Source organism: Bos indicus x Bos taurus, chromosome 22, assembly GCF_003369695.1.
Source record: "Bos indicus x Bos taurus breed Angus x Brahman F1 hybrid chromosome 22, Bos_hybrid_MaternalHap_v2.0, whole genome shotgun sequence".
In the NCBI taxonomy this organism is placed as follows: Eukaryota; Metazoa; Chordata; class Mammalia; order Artiodactyla; family Bovidae; genus Bos; species Bos indicus x Bos taurus.
The window spans coordinates 45,562,470-45,578,264 of NC_040097.1; the positions used below are offsets into that span (position 1 = coordinate 45,562,470).

The 15,795-nt window shown below is 39.9% G+C and overlaps 1 protein-coding gene across 3 annotated transcripts in view; it reads right to left on the minus strand.

Moving 5' to 3' along the window:
• Positions 1 to 15,795, minus strand: part of SNRK (SNF related kinase) — a 66,106-nt gene that overhangs the window by 34,397 nt on the left and 15,914 nt on the right. For 2 of the 3 annotated variants that reach the window (XM_027522167.1, XM_027522169.1), the window contains 2 exons: positions 14,596 to 14,715; positions 14,027 to 14,500 (listed from right to left, as the gene is read on the minus strand). In XM_027522167.1, coding sequence (XP_027377968.1) covers positions 14,027 to 14,500; positions 14,596 to 14,715 — 594 coding nt within the window. Of the gene's footprint in view, positions 1 to 14,026; positions 14,716 to 15,795 lie in introns of all 3 variants that reach the window. The other variant, XM_027522168.1, reaches the window with a different exon arrangement.

Below are 15,795 nucleotides of genomic sequence, written 5' to 3' on the forward strand. Positions count from 1 at the left end.
GGAAAAAATTCGGACTAATCTAAAACCTCCGGGAATCTTCTGCTTCCAGGCAGAGCAGAATGGGCTACAGCAGACGGATGGCCCTGCTCTAACAACCAGAAACAAAATGGTAACTTGCAGAATCATGCTTTTGAAGCCTTGGAAACAAGAGGAATAGGTGAACTAAAATTCCAGATTGGAAAGAGCTCCTTCTAGAGCTGAGGCCGCGACTCAAACAAGAATCCTATGACCTCCAAAGTTTCAATGGATCACAAAAGTCCCTGAAAGGGTTAAGCCCAATCAACTTTTAATACACTATAAGAGTACCTTAGGTATACCATCCTTTTTAAAACTCTGAAAAACAGGTAAGGTTAAGAAAATAAAACTACTCTGATGCGAGAATGTAAGCTTACAGTGAACTGATATTTAATGTCTGATATATCAATCTACTGGTATGTGTGTACATTAGCCTATTAAGGATTTGTTAAATCAGTTTCTGCCTTCTAGAAATGAGTACAAAACTGGGCTCCACACCCTGGAACAGAGGGTCACACCATCTGAGGGGCTTCCCTGCATCTACTGGAGCTCCCGATCCACGTTCTCTTACACTGTAACAAGAACCTCCAAATGTTGGTGAAGAGTTAATACACAAGAACTGTTACAACACAAAAATGAGTATGTGGGTTTTTTTTTTTTACTTTTTCTAAAAATCATGGGACTTCCCTGGCAGTCCAGTGGTTAAGAGTTCGCCTTCCAATGCAGGGGGTGCAGGTTTAATCCCTGCCAGCGAGCTAAGATCCCACATGACTCAGGGCCAAAAAACCGAATCATAAAACAGAAGCACTATTGTAACAAATCCAATACATACTTTGAAAATGGTCCACATCAAAAAAATCTTTAAAAAAAAATCATATCAAACATACCCAATAACCAACAAATTAAATCTATTTTAGCTTTTAAAAACAGAACAGTGCTCCCTCAAATGACATGACGTTCCTTTTGGAAGTAGCCCTTTTAAAACTTTACCTCCAATTTTCCATTACCATCTTCCCAAGTCATAGCTAGGAAACTGAAAACTCGATAAGGAAAATGCGAACTCTTAAGAGTTACGCACAAGAAACAAGGCCCCGACTCTGCACCTGTGTTTACGCCCCGAGGTTTACTGCAATCATGCTTGTGCTCATCCTTTCTCTCAGAAAGCTGTGGGCCCGCTTTTTATGCGGCTCCAAGGTCAGATTTTAAAAAGGGCTTCATGATGATTCATAAAACCCCTCAGAAACTGCACCTCCACATTTCTCCCAAAGAAGCCCCACAGCTCTCATCAGACTCGTGGTGAGTCTAGGACTCATTAAATAACCAAACAGAAGGTGAGAAAAAGGAGGTATGATGTGACCAAAGAGATCAGGAGGAGGCAGGGAGGGCAACCACAACTAAACTTTGTAAAGAAGTTTAGAAGACGGTAAATGTTCATTCCTTATCTCTGCAATGTTTATTCAACAAACAGGAAGAGCTCGTCATGTTTACCAGGAGATGAAGATGGAACATAGACAGACAAGATGGAAACAGACGCAAGTTCCCTCTCTCCACGACCTCACTACTGAGCACGCAGGACAAGCTTGCCATCTGGAGCAATTATGCTTGGCATCATGCCACCCAATTCTGAAGGGAAAAGGCCAACAGGATGCATGTCCTCTGCATCTCATCACCTTTTTTTTTTAAGCCATTTAAAAGCCTTTGTTTTTATCCAACAAACCAGAGTGCCTACTCTGTGCCCGGCTGCACCCCAGGCACCAGGGGGACTGGGGTGCATTTGTGAGGAGGATCTAACTTCACAGTCTTATTTTCCTACTCATCAGATGTTGCCACGAATGCTGGGGACCCACAGTTTTTCCTTAGGTTCACGGTTTAAAATAATTCTGAATCAGGGGACTTCCCTGGTGGCCCAGAGGCTGAGAATCTGCTTTCCAATGCGGCAGGGGCAGGTGTGATCCCTGGTTGGGGAACTAAGATCCCATATGCCGCAATAAGACATGATGCAGCCAAATACATAAACAGTTCTAAAATATTAAATTAGGCAGTGCCTTATACTGGGTATAATTTTAACTAAATCACCGTCAGGCTAATAAATCAATAAAAATACTTAAGACACACCAATGTCTTCCAAAGACAGAGCAGATTATATAGAAAATGGGTTACTCAGAATGAGGGGACTAAGAAATAAAAATCGGTGAAGGACACGACTTGGCATCGTGGCTGTATCAAAGCATCAGCTCCACAGGAGTCCCACTGATGACCTGGCCTAGCTCCAGATGCCCTGTCCCACGACTGAACCACCTTTCTCTACCAAAGTCAACGCTACCATGAGGATCAGACTGAAAGAAGTCACAGCCCTTGGAAGAAGCCAGCTGTGTGTTAAGGTGACTGTGAAAGCATGTCCCAACCACTCTGGGAGTAACGACAGCTCCAGGACCCGTTGGGCAGGGTTTCCCCAGAAAGTGGGGGGCCTGTTGCTGACGAGTCCCACCAGGCCCACCTCAGGAGACACACAGGAGAGGGATGAAGCCCAGAGCCCTGATGGAAGCAGATACACATCCTTCACAGTTCTTAAACACAAGACAGTCACTCTGTGGGGGCATCTGGAGCTCCGAGTCTGTCCAACAATGTGCATTCTGACTGAAAGGATTCCGAACTTCCTGCATCACTGACATTATTCTGATTCTTTGTTCTGCAAACTAGTGTTTAACAGGTGTATATTTCTCTCCACAAATAAATGGCATAAAAAACAACCAAATCTGACATTTCCAACACCCCAAAGGTTCCTGTGTCACACCTGAAGTGAAGATAAGTGGTGAAGACAAGTGGCTTCAGTTTTCATATGTGTTGCTGCTGCTGCTAAGTCACTTCAGTCGTGTCCGACTCTGTGCGACCCCATAGACGGCAGCCCACGAGGCTCCCCCGTCCCTGGGATTCTCCAGGCAAGAACACTGGAGTGGGTTGCCATTTCCTTCTCCAATGCAGGAAAGTGAAAAGTGAGAGTGAAGCGACCCCATGGACTGCAGCCCACCAGGCTCCTTCATCTATGGGATTTTCCAGGCAAGAGTACTGGAGTGGGTTGCCATTGCCTTCTCCTTTCATATGTATTTCTGTATTAAAATAGTTACTGTTTTGTATATTTTGAACAACTCTTCTGAAGTTGCAAGAAACTAAGCAGTTATCAAGTAAATACCAGGACCTTCAGTGTTTAAAAAAAAACCTAACCTTAACACACACCCCCCCACACACACACACCCCCCCACCCACCCACCCTTCTTCAGAAGCCAATCTACGCCCTCAACACAAACCTAACATTCAGAAAGTTACTCACAGCTACAAACACGAGCGAGAAAGCACATGCACTCATGCCCTTCCTCCCAGTTTCGCCAGGCAGCCAACATTTCAGAAATTCCGCCAGGACACATGCCCAGAGGAGGAGAGAGCACCCCAGGTAGGAAAAGGAGGCCACTGCAGCGCCGCAGAAATGCAAGGTGTCCTGTTTCTCTTCCAGAGGTGGCTGTGCAGACACTTAGAGCTGATGGCTGAAGGCTGACTCCCCAGGGTCTCCATTCACCTAATCCCTACAACAACCCTAAGGCAGGAACTACTCCGACCCAGAACACAGAGGGACGGGTAAGTGAGCGGAAGCAAGTGAGCGGAAGCGGTAGGAAGATGAGGCCTGAGGGCAGGGCTGGAGCAGGAGGAGGGTGACCGGCAGGCCCAGCGGCTGAGCAATGACAGGAAAAACTGCGAAGGAAAGTCAGGAAAGAAATGGGGGAACCAACCTCGAAGGCCAGGCCAGCCACTGTGAGGATGACAGTTCTGACTGAGTGAAATGGCAAGCCTTTTAAGATGTCCCAAGCAGAAGAGTGATGTAACAGAGTCCTGTTCTCAAAGGCACTGAGAAGCACTGTGTTCCTCCTGGGCGCTGGGTGCCCAAGACAGCGGCCTCAGGCTGCAGACCCAAGAAAGCCCCCTCCCTACAGCTCTCCCCAGAGCTGCGGACAACCCCGGCTCTTGGGCCCTCGCCCCAGCCCCAGAGGCCGCCTCTCCCGGAACTGTCAGGGTCTGAGAAGGGCAGCAGCACAGGGAAAAGGAGAGCTGCTGCTGGAATGCATTCTCTCACCCGCTTCCTCAGAGAGCGAGACGCACCCCAGCCCGAATCTGCCCCGAATCTGCCCTCCTCAGACAACAGACACACACCAAGTGCAGGTGAGCAAACTTCTGGCTTTTATTCGAACAGGGCCTGCAATTACCAGCTCTGCACACCTTTGTCTTTCTACAGGATTTTACAGGGAGTAAGAGGTGCACTCAGATTCACCTAAAACAAAACGAAACCCCTGTCTAGTTAACAGTCGGCAGAGCCCTGAGAAAATCGCAAAGGTACTGCACATCTTCTGGACGAAGAAATGGATTCTGAGCGATGCAGTGAAGCACCTTTCTGACCGCTGTGGAAGGGAAGCAGGTAAGACAGTCTCTGGGTTCCTCAGGACAAGGGGACCCTGATGAGTGTTTAGCTTCAAGCTCCAGGAAGCGGAGAAGCATCAGAAAACTTTTCAAAGGGACCTGAAATTTGGTTTTCACTGAATGAGCACAGTGTGCCTAAAAATGGGGGGTGGGAGGTGGAGGGGAGAAACTAAGCTCCATTATCAACATCAAAATGAATCCACATTTGAACCTAAAGGTTAAAAATAATTTTTTTTCCTTACTGATTCTCTAAAAGAACATTAGAATACTGGGAATCTATTTTTTCACTAGTGGCTGAAAACATTTGATTCTATGGATTCCAATCAGTGGTAGGCAAGGCTGGATGCTTATCGGAATCTCATGAAAGCTTCTGGTGGGGGGGCCTCACTCAAGGACTATCAGAATCAGAATCTCTAGCAGGGTTGCCCAGGTAAGGTTTGTTTGTTTTTCTTTTTTAAATCTCCCCCAGTGAAACTGGTGAGTGACGAGTTAAGAACCACCAGTTTAAATCTCACCATACCACTCGACAGTAAGTTATACTTTTCAAAACAGTCATCTGTTTCATTTGATCTGACCTTATTACACAGTAAGAACAATATACACCATGGCTAAAAAGGCAATAAGGAAAACATCAAAAACACGCAAATCATTTTTATCATGTTTCTCAAACCTTTCATTAAGAAATCAACAGTTGAGTTAGCCTAAAAAACCCCATCTACAGGGTACCTATAAGACTATACCACACCTGACACTTCCTGCTCAAGAATCTTCCTTATAGACATTAAATTCAATAACAGTTTATTTATAAAACCCAAAAGATTTTACTCAAGGCATTGCTACCTCCTTCTCAAATTAAACAACATTCACATTTAAAGCCAACACACTGTGAAGACAGAACTAATACCAAATCAAGTGCTTTTACTTACAAAGGGCTCATGCCAGATCAATTTTTAATTGTGATTTCTGAAATAATTTTCATTTCTCCTAGGCATGTGAAACTTCAGAAAGTTTAGGGAAGGATTTTCATTTTTTCTTTTGGTTTTATATGACAAGTGATGGCACTATACTTTGAAAAAGGTACCTTTCAGAGCATGTGACCCTGTGTTTCACAGTTGGGTTGTGGAAGGCGTGTGCCACATTTCTACAGATGTGTATTTTCACTTCTCAGCAAACAGATGCTACCCGTGTGACTAGGCCTGAGCCCCAGGGTCCAGTGCAGCTCATGGTGGGCACACTTACACAAGTAGGTTCTATGACTCCTTTTTAGAGTAAAATAAGGTGCTACTTTAAAAAGGACCAAACTTCCTTACCTACACACAGAAGAGGCATAAATCACCCCTTAAAAATAGGTAATCCCAAATTCCGGAGTTTGGGGCCTAAAACTCTGACGTATGCCTAAGGTCTTCCAACCTACACTCATCGAGACCCTATGTCCAAATGACAAACAGGATAAGAATAAATAATATAAAATTTAGCCCGATTCTGACCGGGAAGAAAAGGTTCAAGTCAGAAAATACTGAAACATTACAAGACATCTGTCTCTAATGAGTGACAACTGAGAAAACTGAAACTGTACACAGATTTGGTGCAGCCTGGCAAGGGCGTTCAGCGAGTACATAACGGCTTTTCTGTAACAAGTATGAAATAAAAGCAAGGCATTCACGGTATACGCTATAATGGCAGACTGATGGAAACCTATGGGAGAAACCTCTCATCTGTGCACACCTTTTTGGATTACTTCAAAGTTCCGTCACAAAGTTTAGGTTAGGTTGCACTATCTGTATAGGAAGGAGGAATCCTTTAAAAAATGTCAGAGAATATTTAAATGTTTTATACATATAATGCTAGAATCACAGGTCTTTTGGTGGCTCCCATTTCCTAAGCCCTCTGACAGACTCTTCCATGGTTAAGAGAGTGTAGAGATACTTTCTCACAGGACTAGAAGAGACTGAGGAATGACTGCTGTAAGCACATTATATGTGGCCTCCAGCTTAACTATAGCTCTGGGCTTAAATACACCAAGATTTCCCAAATATTATACAAGATATAATTAGCATATAAATTAACAGTCAAGAATGTCTGAATTTATGTTTTACTGATCTACTTTTTGACAACACAAGGTAATTCTTTTCAGGGAGATCAGACAGTCATTTTTAAATTCACACTGGATTTTGAGATGTTCTTCACATGCAGTAAGTCAGGACAAAGAAAAGAATAATTAAAAAGAACACAATTCTAAGATGTGTCCATAGACTTCCTCGGATGTTAAGGCATTACCGAGTCAGAAAGACCTAAGAACCACTTCTCCAAAATAAATGCAAGTACATATTTTCAACATGGTGAAGGTTCAATGCTCTGGCCTCAGTGGATACAGGATAATTTTTGGCTGATTATCTGGTTTTACAATTCGTTTTATTTTTTAAAATACAATATAAAAATAATTTGTTAGCAATGAAAAAATGCAGTGTGTTTCTGCCATGGCGACCTTCACTCTCAGACCATAATGAGGCATTATTGTTAAAAAATAAAGTAAAAACAACCCCTACACAACAGCTCAGGAACATCTACATTGAAATACTTACCTTCCCTGATGGCTCAGGTGGTAAACCGTCTGCCTACAATGCAGGAGACCTGGGTTCGATCCCTGGGTTGGGAAGATCCCCTAGAGAAGGCAATGGCACCCCACTCCAGTACTCTTGCCTAGAAAATCCCAGGGACGGAGGAGCCTGGTAGGCTACAGTCCATGGGGTTGCAAAGAGTTGGACACGACTGAGCAACTTCACTTTCACCTTAGGCAAAGAATAGTAAGTATTTTTTAACTTTTTATTTTGAAATAATTATAGATTCACAAGAGTTGCTCCCCCCGCCACACACACAAAAAAAGCACAGAGAGGTCCCATGTACTCTTCACCCAATTTTCTCCGTGGCAACAGCTTACGTAACTATAGCACACCACCACAACTAGGAAGCTGACTGGTTTACTCCACAGAGCTTATTCGGGTTTCCCTGCTTTACATGCACTCAGCGTGTGCAGCGTCCATGCAGTTTCATCCCAGGTATAGACGCATTGAATGACACCAGCTACAGAAGTGCTCCACCACCCAAGGCTCCTTCATGCTATCCCTGTGTAACTACATCACTCACTATCATCTCCAGCCTGTGGCAACTGCCAGTCTGTTCTCCATCTCTTTAATTTTAGTTCAAGAGTTATATAAATGGGAATTGTGCAGTATGTGAGTTTTTGAGATTGGCATTTTTTCACTCAGCATAATTTTCTTAAGATCCATTCAGGCTGTTAAATGAATCGTTTGTTCCTTTTTATTGCTGCATAGCATTTCAGGGCAAGGATGCACCACAACTTCACCCACTGAAGGACATGTGACCTGTTTCCAGTTTGGGGCTATTACAAATAAAGTTCCTACGAACAACCACATACAGATTTTCATGTGAAAATAAACTCCCAGGAGTGCAACTGCAGAGCTGTATGGGAAGTATATATTTAGTTTTATAAGAAACTGCCAAACTATTTTCCAGAGTGGTATAATAGCGACTCCTCTCCAGCTCTTCTTTCTCATATTGTTTTAGCTATTTTGGGTCCATGGCCTTTCCACCCAAGTTTTAGAATAATGCTGTCTATGTCCTCAAAAACTCTGCAGGGCTTTTGGCAGGAACTGGATTAAACCCATGGATCAATTAGCAAGAGTGACATCTGTACTACCTGGTTTTCCAATCCATGAACATGATTCGTCTCTCCATTCATTTAAGACTTTTTAAATTTCCTTCATTAGCATTTTGCATTTTTCAGCATGAATTATTTTGTTATATGTGTTTTCTTAGATACATACATTTTCTTTCACAGGACTGTAAATATACCATTTTTAATTTCAGGCTCCAGATGTTTGTTAATATAGAGAAATGTAACTGGTTTTTGTGTGTTGATCTTGTATCATGTGATCCTGCTGAATTCACTTATCATTCCTAGGAATTTTTCTGTAAATACACATCTCGAGATTTTCAATGCAGAAAATCATGTCCTCTGCAGATTGAGGTGGTTTTATTTCTTCCTTTCCACTCTGTGTGCCTTTTAGTACTATGCCCCATAAGTGTGGTGAGTGAACATCCTTGTCTTGTTTCTAAACTTGGAAAGCATAAAGATGAAAGCATTCAGTCATTCATCATTAAGTATGTTAGCTGTAGATTTTTGAAGATGTTTTTTATGAAGCTGAGAATGTTCCCCTCTATTCCTAGTTTACTGAGAGTAAGATTTTAATGTGGGACAAAACACAGATTTATAAAAAGAACTCTAGTTTTCTGCCTACCTTCTTGTAACTGCACACGTGAATAATCTCTATTGAATACTGCAAATTGTGGACAGTGTATACAGACCTTCTGTTTACATCCCCAAAGCTCATCCGCACTGACTTCTAAGTCCAAACCTGTGCACCGTACTAACACGGTCCCACGTCTTAGGTAATTTAGCTTTCAATGACTTCTCCTGCATATTAATTTAGCAAATAATAAACTAATGAAGAGATCTAATATTTCATCCTTGAAACTGTTTGTCTATAAACTAGGAAGCACCTAATATAGAGGTTTTCAGTTCCAAAACTAACTTCCCTGGAAGCCTCTGAATCTCAAGTGAGATGATAAAGTTTTCGGTATCAAATCTAGTTCATTTCAACTTGAAACTAAACTTAAAAAATGTAGTGAAGTAGAAAGATATAAACAATGTCAGGGTTTTACAACTGAAAAGTTCTGTGCATGATCTGAGAAACAGTTTTTTTCATTTTAGAGTTTCTATATTTGAAGAAACCTATAGTATAGTTTTGCTTTTTAAAGCAGAGTAAAGTCTTCTCCTGGTGGCTCAGTGGTAAAGAATCCCCCTGCCAATGCAGGAGAAGCAGATTCAATCCGTGGGTCGGGAAGATCCCCTGGAGGAGGAAATGTCAACCCACTCCAGTATTCTTGCCTGAATAATCCCATTTTTTTCCTTTTCCCTTCTAACTCGGTGAAGTCAACTTAGTTCACATTCTTGAAAGTCAACAGAGGCACTGGAATCAACAGCTCACTGAGTATGATCCAGCTCTCTTTCTCCCCACAAATCTCTAGATATGGCAGCAAAGGTAGATGGCACACAGGATCAGACTAAAAGAGGAACCAGCTGATAGAAGCATCTGTGTCGGCCCTTTCCAGAAGACAGTCTGGAAATAGGAAAGACTTGCACTGAAGACAATCACTACAAGAATGAATCCACCAAAAAAATTTTAAAAAAGAATGAACCCAGTTCTCTCACTCTGCAACTCACTGAGCATGAACAAGCAGGTATTTGTTCCAGGTCAGGGTGGTGACTGTGGGCACAGGGGCAGAGGTGGTCTGACAGTCTGTCAAATACTAAGACCAGATACCAGGCCACCCTCTGCTCCTCCCCCACATCAACTGGAGGTTACTCAGACACTGCATTTGCAGACTACTAGAGAATCTCATTGGTATGTGTATTTGCCCTTTGGCATAGAGGGTAAAGCATCTGCCTGCAATGCAGGAGACCTGGGTTTGATCCCTGGGTCGGGAAGATCCCCTGGAGAAGGAAACGGCAACCTCTCCAGTACTCTTGTCTGGAAAATCCCATGGACGGAGGAGCCTCATAGGCTATAGTCCATGGGGTCACAAAGAGTCGGACACGACTGAGTAATGACACGTTTAAGAGAATCTCCAAAAAGAAATTAAAAAGTTAAGCACACAACTAACAATCCCCAAGCACCAAGCAAACGTGAGCGCAGCATGAGACATGAACCAAGTGCATCAAACAGAACACCCAAGAAAAACCACTGAATACGGCATTTCTAGAAGTGAAACTATGCACCACAGATTACACGAAAAGTACAGCCCAACAATGAAAATAAAATTAATCTCACATGAGACTTTGCCCCCGTAGCATATGAAGCAAAAGATGACTGGAAAGTATCTTTAAAGTTGGAAAGAAAACAATTCTCAATATGTACTTCTATACCCAGCCAAAGTACCATTCAAATGTGATGATACTTTCAGACAAAGACTTGGGAAACTTTTCACAAATCTTCTCTAAAGAATTAAAAACAAAACAAAAGTAATCTAAGACAGAAGGGAGGCAAATCAGTGGTAAACCAAAAAATTAGTAAAATTAAGTTCAAAAGTAAAATTTTTTTATAAAATAAAAGCAAATAAAGGAAAGTGAAAGCAAACTATAGTTTTTTGTATGGTAGAGGGAATGAAACAAATATTAACTCTAGACATTAAGAGTAGGCACTAATACAGAGAAACAGATTGCACATCTTGCAAACCACTAAAGGAAGAGCAAAGAAAACTTGAATACGCCAACAAAATATGGCAAAAGGTAATAATGAAATAATAAGGCAAATGAAAAATACAAAATAGTACAAATAAGTCCAAATATTCCAGTAAAAAAACAAATGTGAATGGACTAAATTCACCTATTAAAAGTCTTATGGATTATGGACACCTAATAAAGCTATATACTGTTTAAGATAAACCTGAAACAAAATGACAAATGGGATTTAAAGCAATAAGCAAATAAGCACAGTTTCATACTGCTAAAAGTGATAACCCATCATGTAAAATAAATTATATAGACTTTTATGTACCTAACACAGCATGAAAATAACAGGTACAAGCAAAAACTGATTAAATACAAAACTGACAGATTTGAGTAAGGGACTAGCATAATTCTCTCAAAAAATAACAGATAAGAATAAAAACATGGCACAAAGGAACAAAATACATAATTAACAATCTCAATTATGTATAAAAACTTTATATGTACCAAAAATACAAATATTTCTATCACACAGGGAAGCGTAACCAAAAATTACTATGTACTAAACCACACGGAAAATCTAAAAATATTCTCCAAAGCAGAAACCAATCAGGCATATTTGACTGTAACATACTAAAATTAGAAGTTAAAACCAAATAGCTAAAAAGAAAAAGAAATGTATCCATTTTGAATTTTTAAAAAACAAAAAAATCTCAACAAGAAACAAAGCAGTAAAGTTTAGCGATGAACAATGACTGCAGAGTGAAATTCCTGAGATGTTACCAGAGACTGTGGGAGAAGACAACACACAGTCAGACTTATTCATTAGCAATCAGGACAATAAAGGAAAAAAGCTTTCAAGACACTAAAAAGGAAATCAGAAGGGAAACTCAAAGGTCCTAGAAAGAATAAAAAGTGAAAGAAAAAGTAATGATACAGAAAGAAAAGTGCAGTTAAATAAAATCAAATTTGAATCTTTGAATATAATAAAATACAATTTCTGAACTAATTATCAATGTTGAGGATCAGTGTACTCTTAAAAAACTTATAAAATTGAACCAAAGTTGTTTTACTTAACAATATCTGATAATTACGTGACAGATTCTAATCTTTATCCTCAACTAATTTTGCTAAGTATCTGTGAAAAATCAGTGATTGATTTTGGCATAATAAACTAATACTACATTAACAGAAATGCAACTTTCCATTTGTTTTCCAAAGCAATTCTATGGTAATTTCAATCACACAATTACACAAAATGTATGGAAATAAATACAGATAATGAAAATGAACTCTACCCAATTCCACTTTACCAACATAAGTTAACCATTTATCAGACTGGTGATTATCCTTTCAGACAATTTTCTTTTCGTTTTTAAAAGCTTATTTAAAGTTCTATGATGCAATGTTTAAGAGGAGGGAAAAAAGAACATTACAATGAACACCTGCACATTCACTGCCCAACTTCAGAAATAAGCATCACCAATACAGTTGAAATCCTGTAGACAGGCCTGCACCTCAGAAGTTAACTACCTTGATCTCTCATGTTCATCATACTTCACTGCATGTACTGCAGCCCTAAACAATGTTTCATACTGCTTTGTATGTTTTAAACTTTTGTATAAATGTTCTAATACTGTATGTCCTCTTTACTCATTTTCTCACTTAAACAAGTTTGTGAAACTCCAGCCATGCTGACATAATTCATTAATTTTCACTAAGCTGTAGTTTCACCATATGAATAATGAACAATTTATTCTCCTGCTGATGAACAGTCAATACTGCTAAAACCACTCTTTGAAAATCTCCAGCATATATGAGAGCTTCTCTACGGTGCATACACAGGAAGCAGAACCACTGGGTCTCAGGATGTCTACTTAACTCTACTAGTTACCGACAAACTGTCATCTACGAAGTGCAAGAGTTCTTCATGTTCTATAGTCTTACCCACATTTGGTTTTGTCTGCCTTTAGCTTTGCTCAATACGAAAAGTAAGAAACAGTGTCTTACTGTAGTTTTAATTTGCCTTTCCCTGATTATTAGTGAGGCTGAATATCCTTTTCACGTTGACACACTGATGTTTCCTCATCTGCATATTAGTCTCCACTAATCAAAAACTGTCTGCCTCAAATATTCTAATGAAAGCCTTCAGTGAAGCCTGGTTATCTGTAGTGGGTAGAAACCACTTATTAACCCTTTCTTTTCCAGAACACATAGTCTAACATGAAAAACAGTGCCTTGGTGCACAGAGTATTCAGCGTAAGATCAGCACTCTTCAATGTGTATCTTTAATCTTCTATAACCTGCATTTTAAATAATCAGAATGCAAATGAAAGGCTCATTATCTATGAAGTTTGATATCATATGCATGTAATATTAGGATTATTTTTCTAAGATTAAACATAAAATTTTAAAAGCTGACCACACCTTCAGATTAACAAATCCTTAAAAACTGAAAATAAATTCCTAAATGACCTTCACAACAAATCTGATTCCAAAGGGACAAAATTGACACAAGCTGAAAAGCAATAAACACTCTGTCACAACGGAGTAACTCATGGCGAGTAAGAGCGTGAGGAAGTGTTGGAGTGAAGGGAGCAGGCGGGTGGAATGCCAAGAGCTGCCACTCTTTTGGAATTCACCACACAGCAGGCACTCTGTTATCAACTTTCTATCCTATACAGGAAGATAGTAACCACCACAGGTGTCACTGTGAAAAGTAAACAAGGTAACACTCAATACCCGTATCTGATCTATTCTTTGGATGATGAATGAAGCAGAGAGGTCAAGTTCACTGCTCAAGGTCACAATAAATGATCCCAATGCCAGAATTCTTCACGCTATACACTGTCATATTCCCAGTGCCTTTCTAATACGGGTCTTGTGACTGTTTAAATGTATTCACAGGAAGGAAATAACTAGAAGTATCTAAAAAGATAGGAAAAGCACCTAGACCCTAAAAAAAAAACAAAACAGGCTGATGAGAGGTTACATTAAAAGGTAACTCACTCTTTTTCTTTTGTGCTAACAAATATACTTTAGACATTAGCTAGCTATAAGGTAAAATAAACTCAGACAGCTTTAGTGAAACACAGCAGTCATGAAACCCAATCTGTTTACTAAGATCCATTTAACAGAAATTCTCTTAGAAATTATTTTCACATAAACAACAACTGATTTGACCAACTACACTTCAGCCAGTAGAATTCAAGACAGCAAATACTGAAAGGTACCTACCTACTGCGGGTGCATCGTACTCGTCACCAAGCAGAATTTCTGGGGCAGAATATGCAAGAGAGCCACAGCTCGTAGTGAGCTTCTTCCCTGGTTGAAATTTGTTGCTGAAACCAAAGTCTGTCAGCTTTACAAGACCTTGCTTTTCAAAGAAGACCACATTCTCAGGTTTTAAGTCTCTGTGAACCACATGGAGTTTATGGCAATAAGATATGGCGTGAACTATCTGAGCAAAGTACTTCTTGGCCAAGTCTTCATTGAGTCCCTCCTCATGCTTCATTATGTAATCGAACATGTCTCCTCCATCCCCGAGTTCCAGGATAAGATAAAGTTTGGTCTGGGTGTCAATCACTTCGTAAAGGCGCACAATGTTGGGGTGCTGCACGAGCTTCATGCATCTCACCTCTTGGAAAAGATGGCCAGTGGCTAGTGTGTCCAATTTTGTCTTGTCAATAACTTTTACTGCCACTTTTTCACCTGTAAAGACATGCCTGGCAAGTTTAACCACTGCAAAATGACCTCGACCCAAGGTTTTATCCAGATCATATAATCCAGCAATCTTCCCATCATACCCTCGCTTGAATCCTGCCATGCTGGTCCGACGTGAGAAAAAATATTTAGACTGTTTAAAATGGATCTTCTCATATATCTGGTGAAAATAAGGAATTCATTTTCAATATCGTCATGGACATCTACAAAGTAAGAGAAATAAAATTAAGTTTTCTGTGACTTATCCTTTTATAGCTTCAATTTGAAATAAATATATTGAGACATAAAATCAGTCAGGGGCATTTATAATTACCTATTTACAGATTTAGGGTTTACATTATAAAGCTTGATCATTTAAATGCCATTGTATTTTGCAAACTGATACAAAGTTAATCTGTTTAAACAATTTTTCAGTGATGTCATAAGAAAACTGGCAAGTTTGATATGCTTTAAAAAAGCACTTAAAGAAGAATATTTTCCAAAAGTAATTTCAATTAGCATCTTAAAAAAGAAGTCTGGGACTGACTAGAAAGGGAAAACACAACAAATATACACTTGGACAGAAACCAACAAACTTCTTCCTGCTATTCCAAAATCAGCACTATTTAATATAAAATCCCTTCAGTAAAGACTTCTGACTCTCCCAGAAGAGTATAGTTTGGTTTTCTGGGGTATTTTCATCTACCTCCCTCCCCTGTATCTCCAAAGCACCTGAGACACCTCCACCCCAGGTAGTCTTAATCTTATAGGCTACAGTACACACCATCTTCATCCTGAGACCTCAAGGTTCTTAAGGACTCTATGGTTCCATGTTTTATTTCTACCCTCTGCTAACGCCAAGAACAGTGTTTTATATAGAACAAGTAATCAAATTGTTTCAAATTTTGAAATGCAACTTTTTTCAAAATATTTACAAGTAAATTGTTTGCTCTTGCATCACTAGTACCTAGAACAGTATCTGGTACACATTCGGTGTTTTAATATTTGCTAACTGATGGGTACTTATTCTTTGTGCTTATCCGTTATGCCTGTTTCTATTATGGTTTTCCAACTCCCAAACAAAACCTACCACGATGTGCATACATTTCAAGAACACACAAGCATGCATTTAAACTATTTGCATGTTAAAGATTATTTGGCTTTAAAAACCTCATTTTATATGCGAGTTTAAAATTCTTAACCTTTATAGTATAAACCTTAAAATACAGAAATAGGTTCTTATAAATGACCCTGACTTAGAAAAATTTTTAAATGTTTATTATACAAATTAAGACATCATTTTA